This window comes from Poecilia formosa, unplaced genomic scaffold (genome assembly GCF_000485575.1).
Source record: "Poecilia formosa unplaced genomic scaffold, Poecilia_formosa-5.1.2 Scaffold959, whole genome shotgun sequence".
NCBI lineage: Eukaryota > Metazoa > Chordata > Actinopteri > Cyprinodontiformes > Poeciliidae > Poecilia > Poecilia formosa.
This window is the reverse complement of record NW_006800898.1, coordinates 49,725-58,157: the sequence shown is the minus strand read 5'-3', so window position 1 is coordinate 58,157 and position 8,433 is coordinate 49,725. Positions and strand designations below refer to the sequence as shown.

General features: G+C 34.0%; 1 protein-coding gene and 1 long non-coding RNA gene across 2 annotated transcripts in view; both read left to right on the top strand.

Annotated features, from left to right (window-relative positions):
• Positions 1-4,045, top strand: part of LOC103132218 (probable ubiquitin carboxyl-terminal hydrolase creB) — a 6,107-nt gene extending 2,062 nt beyond the window's left edge. Inside the window, exons 6-12 of the mRNA XM_016667224.1 lie at positions 1,152-1,247; positions 1,373-1,504; positions 1,613-1,744; positions 1,863-1,903; positions 2,139-2,176; positions 2,274-3,812; positions 3,896-4,045. Of these exons, the coding sequence (XP_016522710.1) occupies positions 1,152-1,247; positions 1,373-1,504; positions 1,613-1,744; positions 1,863-1,903; positions 2,139-2,176; positions 2,274-3,812; positions 3,896-3,897 (1,980 nt within the window). The 3' untranslated portion in view covers positions 3,898-4,045. The remainder of the gene's footprint in view (positions 1-1,151; positions 1,248-1,372; positions 1,505-1,612; positions 1,745-1,862; positions 1,904-2,138; positions 2,177-2,273; positions 3,813-3,895) is intronic.
• LOC107835057 (uncharacterized) lies at positions 23-493 on the top strand. Its single transcript, XR_001660886.1, has 3 exons — positions 23-98; positions 206-337; positions 457-493. It is a non-coding gene; the product is annotated as an uncharacterized LOC107835057 (long non-coding RNA).
• Positions 4,046-8,433: the final 4,388 nt, after the last annotated feature.

Sequence of the window (8,433 nt, the reverse complement as noted above, 5' to 3'; positions counted from 1 at the left end):
TTCTGATGCTGAAGAGGTTTGACTTCAGCTATCAGTTCATGTCTTACATCAAAATCAACTGTAAGGCTGATATTCCTCACACCATAGAGATACCAGAGGTAAAAATATCCTAAATATTTTATTTGGAACTGGTCATAATGAGGAATTTTATTTTTCTGTATCCCTGATTCCACCTTTATCCCTAATATTCTTACTTGTTGATCAGAATCAGATGTATGAGCTCTATGCAGTTGTGGAGCATTTTGGTGATCTGAGAGGAGGACATTATGATGCAGTGATCAAGTCCAAGGATGAAGGAGACGAATGGTTCGTCTTTAATGACAGTTCAGTCACACAGGTAAAACTAATAAAGGCCTTTTTATTGTCAAAAAATTATGATCAACATTCAAGTTGTAAAAAAATACATTAAAATAAATATAACAATTATATCATTCCTTTACTTTTTCCTTCTATCAGCTTGGCGTAAATCCTTTTCCTGACAATGTGAATGTTACACAGTAAGTGTTGAATAGAGATGACTGTTGTTTTTATTATACTGCACAAGAAATACATTGTTTCTTTGACACATTTCAGATTTTTTTCATTTATTGTTTACAGATTCAATAAGACCTAGAGAAGGACTAGAGTTATAGATCATTCTCAGTGCACTGCTAGTGATCAAAGATAGATAAACTTTCTGTTTAGTTAATTGGTTGAATAAAATGGTTTTCTTTAATTTATTTCTTCTTCTAGGTCCATAGGTGCCTATCTTCTGTTTTACAGAAGGAAAGGTGAGAATCAACATATTGAATGAAATTGTTCCACTTTTTAAAAAGTGTATTGGATTAATTCACAGAATGTCTCATTTTAAAATGTTTTGTGTTATAGTTGCAGATCGTGGCATCAGTGGCCTGTGTTCAGACAGAGATTACATCTCAGACATCAATCAGGACCAAAGTCAAAAGGAGAATCTGCAGCTGGGTGACGACACAGAAACACTTGATGGAAATATTTCCCTCACAGATAAGGAGGGGAAATTAGTTCACATGCCCACTGATGCTGAGCCTGAGGTCAGGAATCCTGAAAAGAGAGAAATAAATGAGTCAGAGGAGATCAATCCAGATGAACAGAGATTACCTGAAGAACAAACAGGNCCATTTTCATTTTCTTAGGAGAACGGCATCAAGATGTTTTTCACATCAACAATATTTGATGGAGATAACCAGTTGTACTGTGAAATCTGTGATGATAAAGTTGATGCTACCAGAGTGAGTGAATATTGCAAATGACCAGATTACTCAAAAGATGGTGAAATAATTGAAACATTGCAAAAAAATTTAGCAATATTTTAGGAATATATTTAATAACTATGTATATCTGTGTTGTCCTTCAGAAATATGTAATAACTCATCATCCACCTGTTCTGCTTCTGATGCTAAAGAGGTTTGAGTTCAGCTATCAGTTCATGTCTTACATCAAAATCAACTGTAATGCTGATATTCCTCACACCATAGAGATACCAGAGGTAAAAAATATCCTAAATATTTTATTTGGAACTGGTCATAATGAGGAATTTTGTTTTTCTTTATCCCCGATTCCACCTTTATCCCTAATATTCTTACTTGTTGATCAGAATCAGACGTATGAGCTCTATGCAGTCGTGGAGCATTTTGGTGATCTGAGAGGAGGACATTATGATGCAGTGATCAAGTCCAAGGATGAAGGAGACGAATGGTTCATCTTTAATGACAGTTCAGTCACACAGGTAAAACTAATAAAGGCCTTTTATTGTCAAAAAATTATGATCAACATTCAAGTTGTAAAAAAGTACATTAAAATAAATATAACAATTATATCATTCATTTACTTTTTCCTTCTATCAGCTTGGCGTAAATCCTTTTCCTGACAATGTGAACGTTACACAGTAAGTGTTGAATAGAGATGACTGTTGTTTTTATTATACTGCACAAGAAATACGTTATTTCTTTGACACATTTCAGATTTTTTTCATTTATTGTTTACAGATTCAATAAGACCTAGAGAAGGACTAGAGTTATAGATCATTCCCAGTGCACTGCTTGTGATCAAAGATAGACAAACTTTCTGTTTAGTTAATTGTTTGAATAAAATGGTTTTCTTTAATTTATTTCTTCTTCTAGGTCCATAGGTGCCTATCTTCTATTTTACAGAAGGAAAGGTGAGAATCACCATATTGAATGAAATTGTTCCACTTTTTGAAAAGTGTATTGGATTAATTCACAGAATGTCTCATTTTAAAATGTTTTGTGTTATAGTTGCAGATCGTGGCATCAGTGGCCTGTGCTCAGTCAGAGATTACAACCCAAACATCAATCAGGACCAAAGTCAAAAGGAGAATCTGCAGCCTGGTGATGACACAGAAACACTTGATGAGAATATTTCCCTCACAGATAAGGAGGGGAAATTAGTTCACATGCCCACTGAGTCTGAGCCTGAGGTCAGGAATCCTGAAAAGAGAGAAATAAATGAGTCAGAGAAGCTCAATCCACCTGAAGACAGATTACAAAGAGGCAGAGAGAGACAGACTGAAAGGTTGAGTCAGGATGAGATAAAATATCCTCAAGACATAACAATGGAGGATGTAGAGGAGCAGGAGGAAAGCAGAAATCAGCTCACTGGAGAAAATCAAATTCAGAGTCTAGTTGCTGGAGAAACAGAACCAACAAAACTTAGAAATATGCAGAAAGAATTTAATTATGATCATCATGTAGAAAGTGCTGAACCTGCAGATTTACAGAGACAGAAAAACCTCTTTGAACATCAGGTATTACCAGAGGACAGAACAGATGAGGAGATGAGGAAAAATGAGACAGAAAACAGCAACAGACTGATCACAGCATCGGAGGAAGCAGGTGCTGCTGATGAGTCAGAAAATAACAAACCATTGCCAGCTGAAAATATTAATTATAATCATAATCAAGCAGAAAATGCTGCACTTAATAAACTAGAAGAAAATGAAGAGATTGGTGAGGAGGCCAGTCATGTGAAAGAAAACCTTCCTGCACAGGATAATGACAAAATATCACAAAGTTTACTGAGTCCAGACGAGAACCAGCTTGATGATAAACACCAGAGGAGAAATGAAATGACAGTCGATGTTTCTAAAACACAAAAACAAGAAACAGAGGATGTTGATGAAACTCATTTTCATAAAGACAGGCCAAAGTTAGATGACGGTGAAGAAAGTAAACAAAAGAGTCAGAAAACAGGAAGGAGAAAGAGAAATAGATCAGAGCAGGGGAAGAAAGAGAATCAAGATCACACTGACAGGAGAGGAGATGATCAGATGGCAGCATATTCTGACAGTCCTGCTCAGCCTTACCTTGATGAAGCTGCAGAAGTCATAAAGAAGAAACACACTAAACAAAAAGTCCAAACTAGTCATGATGCACAAAATGAACTTGATTTGAAGAAAACCAGAAAAAATAAAAAATATAAGATAGCAGCAACTCTGACTGGAAACCAGGAGGCTGATAGAGACAAAGAAACAAGACAAGAAAACTTTCAGAGTTACAGAAATAAAGGATCAGAGGACGAAGAGGTCAGAAGACAAAGTTCAAATCAGGCTGTGTTTGAGCGCAAAACCGTAGAAGTAGATATGAGGGAGCGTGGTGATTTGCCTTCTGCAAAAGAAGAGACGACAATCCTCTCTGAACCTCTTTTACTTGAACAAAATCCCACATCGAAGAAAATCACCAGAGGAGCAAAAGAAGACAAATACAGGCTGAACATTTCCTCTGAGACTGATCTTGAAGCACAACAAAAAAGGCATGACATGAAGAAGAAATGTTCATGTAGGTGCAGCTGTGTAATTTCATGAGCACAAAGCAAAGAAGCAACAGAAAAAGTGACATGTCTTTGTTTTTTTTATTTCTAGGATATGAAAAATGCAGATCAGGACTCAAATGAAAAAACATTAAAGGTGTTTTAATAGCAATAGTGTTTGCTGGTCCTTACGTTGTCCTGAAGGCCTTTATAAGTCTGAATACACAGAATTACAAATAGATATGGTGAAAGTTTTTTTTTTTTATTTACCACATAGCAAAAATTTAACATAGCTTGAAAAAAATATGAGCTAAATTTAATGTTTTTCATAAATTATTTTTTGTTGTTTTGTTTTATCTGTTAATGTTAACATCTGCGCATCATTTCCATTTTAACTTTTATTTCTAGCATTGGGTTCTGCAATAAATTGTGTAAAAAATGTAACAGATTACTTTCTTTTTTTATTAAATGCCCATATTGTTTTCTACAAAACAGTTACATGAGATCATTCAACGCAATAAAAAACATAACAACAGTACAGACTATTGTTTTGATGAGGCCTGACATTTGAACAGTTGTGGACAAATATATAGCATGTGATGCAACGCCTGCAACAATTATTTAAAAACTGATACAGAATATGTTATCTTAATTTTTTTTTTCAGTAGTGGACAAAGTACTCAGCTATAGTACTTGAGTAAAAGTATGGATACTTACAGTCAAAAATTATGCAACTACAAGTAAAAGTTACTCACTCAAAAGTTAACTTACTTCAAAATACTTGAAGGTACACACATTTAAAAACACTCAAGTATTCAAAAGTATAAATTACATTTTTAATATCACTACGTTGCTGTATTGTTTTTGCAGTGTTTTTACAGAACCTTGTCACTTGATGAAACTGATGATGTATTGACATGTTGAAACCACTCTGCTACAAAAAGTCTGCACCGTAAAAACGTCACCAAAAGATGTCAGCTATTTTAATTATTATTATTTTTTTAATTTAATATATACTCCCCATATAAAACCAGAAGCATTGAACTACGAAGCTTTCCTCAGCCAACCTTCCTAGAAATGTTGTGGCGTCGAAAGACCAAAAAGTCTTTATAAAATAAAAGCTGAATTCTACTTAATTGCCATTTAATTTTAGACCAAAGTGTCACTTTTACTGCCCTTTCATATCGAGAAAATATGTCAAACTGTTTCTAGAGTGAAACACTATCTGTGTATCAACGTTTTAACACGATTTCAACGAGGTGGTCTACGATTATTTATTATTTTTAAAAATAATTTTTTAAATGCAAAATTTCCGGAGGGCCGTGAATGTAACATGATCGCAGCGTAACAGATGAGCAGAAGAGAAAGAGAAAGTATCCAGAAAAACAAAGTATAACATAGACTGAGCGTCTAAAAGAAGTTGGGGTTTTTGTTTCCGGTGGATGTCAAAGTGTGAATATTAAGGTTCGTTCATTATTTTCTTCCGCCTTTGATTTTTTTTCCACCCACAAATTAGACACATCGATTTTATTGCAGCCGCGTCACTGCCGATGAACTGACCGCCAGGGGGATGAACAAAAAATGAGTGGCTGGTGTAATAAACCTGCAGGTAAAACCTCCTTTATGTTCTCAGTAATAATTATTACAAGAGAAGAGTAGTGTTGTAGTGAAGCAAGAGTTAGTTCACAAATATGATGCTCAAGTAGACGTAAAAAGCGTGAACAAAAATTGTCCAAATAAAATGAAATCAGTATTAAGTAAATGTGAAAGGAGATTTTAAGCACTAACTGTTTGAATGTAATTTGTTTGAAATTATGTAACTTCACATGATGCAAATTCATAGAATACTATTCAATCTGTGGTGTTTCAAATAATATAAGTTTAAAAAAATGAGCAAAAACAATACATTTTTCCAAAAAGAATGGACAAAAAGGCAAAAACAAATCAGAACATAAATGTCTCATTTTCCCACAAAATAAAGCATATATATCAATACAAACAATGCAAATTGCATTTAGTGATGACATTATCCTCCTAAAATTTCTGCATCTTAGATACCATCAGGCTTTTGGCTACCTTTCTGATGCTCTCCTTGTCCGACCCATCAGGTTACATTAGGTTTGCAGCTGTTCCATACTCTTTCAATTTTTAGATTATGAATTTAACTGAGATGTTCAAATCCCAGGATGTTGTTTTTATATGATAACTTTNTAATCATAATCAAGCAGAAAATGCTGCACTTAATAAACTAGAAGAAAATGAAGAGATTGGTGAGGAGGCCAGTCATGTGAAAGAAAACCTTCCTGCACAGGATAATGACAAAATACCACAAAGTTTACTGAGTCCAGACGAGAACCAGCTTGATGATAAACACCAGAGGAGAAATGAAATGACAGTCGATGATTCTAAAACACAAAAACAAGAAACAAAGGATGTTGATGAAACTCATTTTCATAAAGACAGGCCAAAGTTAGATGACGTTGAAGAAAGTAAACAAAAGAGTCAGAAAACAGGAAAGAGAAAGAGAAATAGATCAGAGCAGGGGAAGAAAGAGAATCAAGATCACACTGACAGGAGAGGAGATGATCAGATGGCAGCGTATTCTGACAGTCCTGCTCAGCCTTACCTTGATGAAGCTGCAGAAGTCATAAAGAAGAAACACACTAAACAAAAAGTCCAAACTAGTCATGATGCACAAAATGAACTTGATTTGAAGGAAACCAGAAAAAATAAAAATTATAAGATGGCAGCAACTCTGACAGGAAACCAGGAGGCTGATAGAGATGAAGAAACAAGACAAGAAAACTTTCAGAGTTACAGAAATACAGGATCAGAGGACGCAGAGGTCAGGAGGCAAAGTTCAAATCAGGCTGTGTTTGAGCACAAAACCATAGAAATAGATATTAGGGAGTTTTCTCCTGGTGGTAAAGGTAAAACAAAATTAATGATAAAAACAATTACTGAGGAAACCACAACTGTTAACAACAACAATAACAGAACAACAATAAGCGATGAAGGAAATGTTGACTGTGACTTGGAGCGTGGTGATTTACCTTCTGCAAAAGAAGAGACGACAATCCTCTCTGAACCTCTTACTTGAACAAAATCCCACATCGAAGAAAATCACCAAAGGAGCAAATGAAGACGAATACAGGCTGAACATTTCCTCTGATACTGATCTTGAAGCACAACAAAAAAGGCATGACATGAAGAAGAAATGTTCAAATGAGCACTGTGTGCTTTTGTGAGCATAAAGGAAAGAAACAACAAAGAAAAGTGACATTTCCTCTTCTTTGTTTATAGAAAAATCTTGACAAATTCAAATCAATGAAAAACTATTTTAGTGATACCAAAAGGAAACTAAATGTTGTTGTAGCTCATATTATTTCAAATCCTTCAAAGAGTTATTGTAGATAGTGTTGGCAGCAAAGATCTCTTGTATGTAATAAAATGAATTTGAATAAGCTTCTGACTGTCTTAAGGTTTGTTTTGATTCTATTTTCAAGCTTTAAAATAATGAAAATGAAAGCATTTTTATGTAGACCATGGCTGGACAGCGTGTGGGAGTGACCAAGAGCAATAACTTGTTTTTCAAGAACTGGCAAGTCTTTTACAGTAAATCCTTCTGCTGCAGCTATAGGTTCATATTGTTATTTGTTCTAAATGTGTGGATCATACAATTTGATTCATAAAACACTAAATGTCATTAATTCTTCAGCTAGTTTTGACATAGGTGACTGGTGACTGAGCATAATTGGACTTGTAGACAATCTGTTCATGCCAGCAAGCAAGACAAACTGTAAACTTAAAAATATAATTTAGTTGTGTGGATTTTAATGTGGTCTGGAAACATCACTTTGTAACAATTACAAAATAGACCTCCAATTATCAGACTGCTGGTAAATCTGCCAGAATAACTACTTTACATTAGAAGAGATCAAACTGTGCAAGCTTAATCCTTCAACTTAAAATTATCCAACAGATTTATTTTCTGGATCAAATCAGGAAAGTACTGACAATCAAATATATTTTTATTATGTTGTGATTATAATTGTAATGTGTGAGATATTTTAGTTTTTCTTTCTCTTCTATGTTTGATTAAATCCTTCAGCCACAGATAAACTTCTTAACAAGTTGCACTTGATGTCATTTAAGCTCACAGGAAATGGCTGTGTCATAACTTTTTATTAAGCCTAATAATCTGAGATTTATTGATTGAAATTGTGCAACCCTTACTTGTTAACTTGTCATATAATAAGATTTAAACAAGTTAATAATTTGCTAACCTCAAATGTTATGATCATAAGCAATAAATGGGTTCAGGGAAGGGTTTTCTTTATCAGAAGCTAAATGAAAAACTAAATCATATAATTATTATGTAATCACTTATTGTGTTAATTTAATGTTTCTTTTTTAATTACATTTTAATTCAGTTGTGGTTTGGTGTTTTGTCCTTTTTGTTTTTAATTTTGACAGACACTATAAATAAAATGTACAACATTATTATATTTTATATTATATTATTATAAGGAACATTATTTGTTGCTTATGACTTAAATTTCTGCAAGAAAAATATTAACCCCGGTTTTTTAAACAATGAGATGCTGGTGAGGACAGTTTTTTTTTTTTTTTTTTACTTTGCTGGACAGA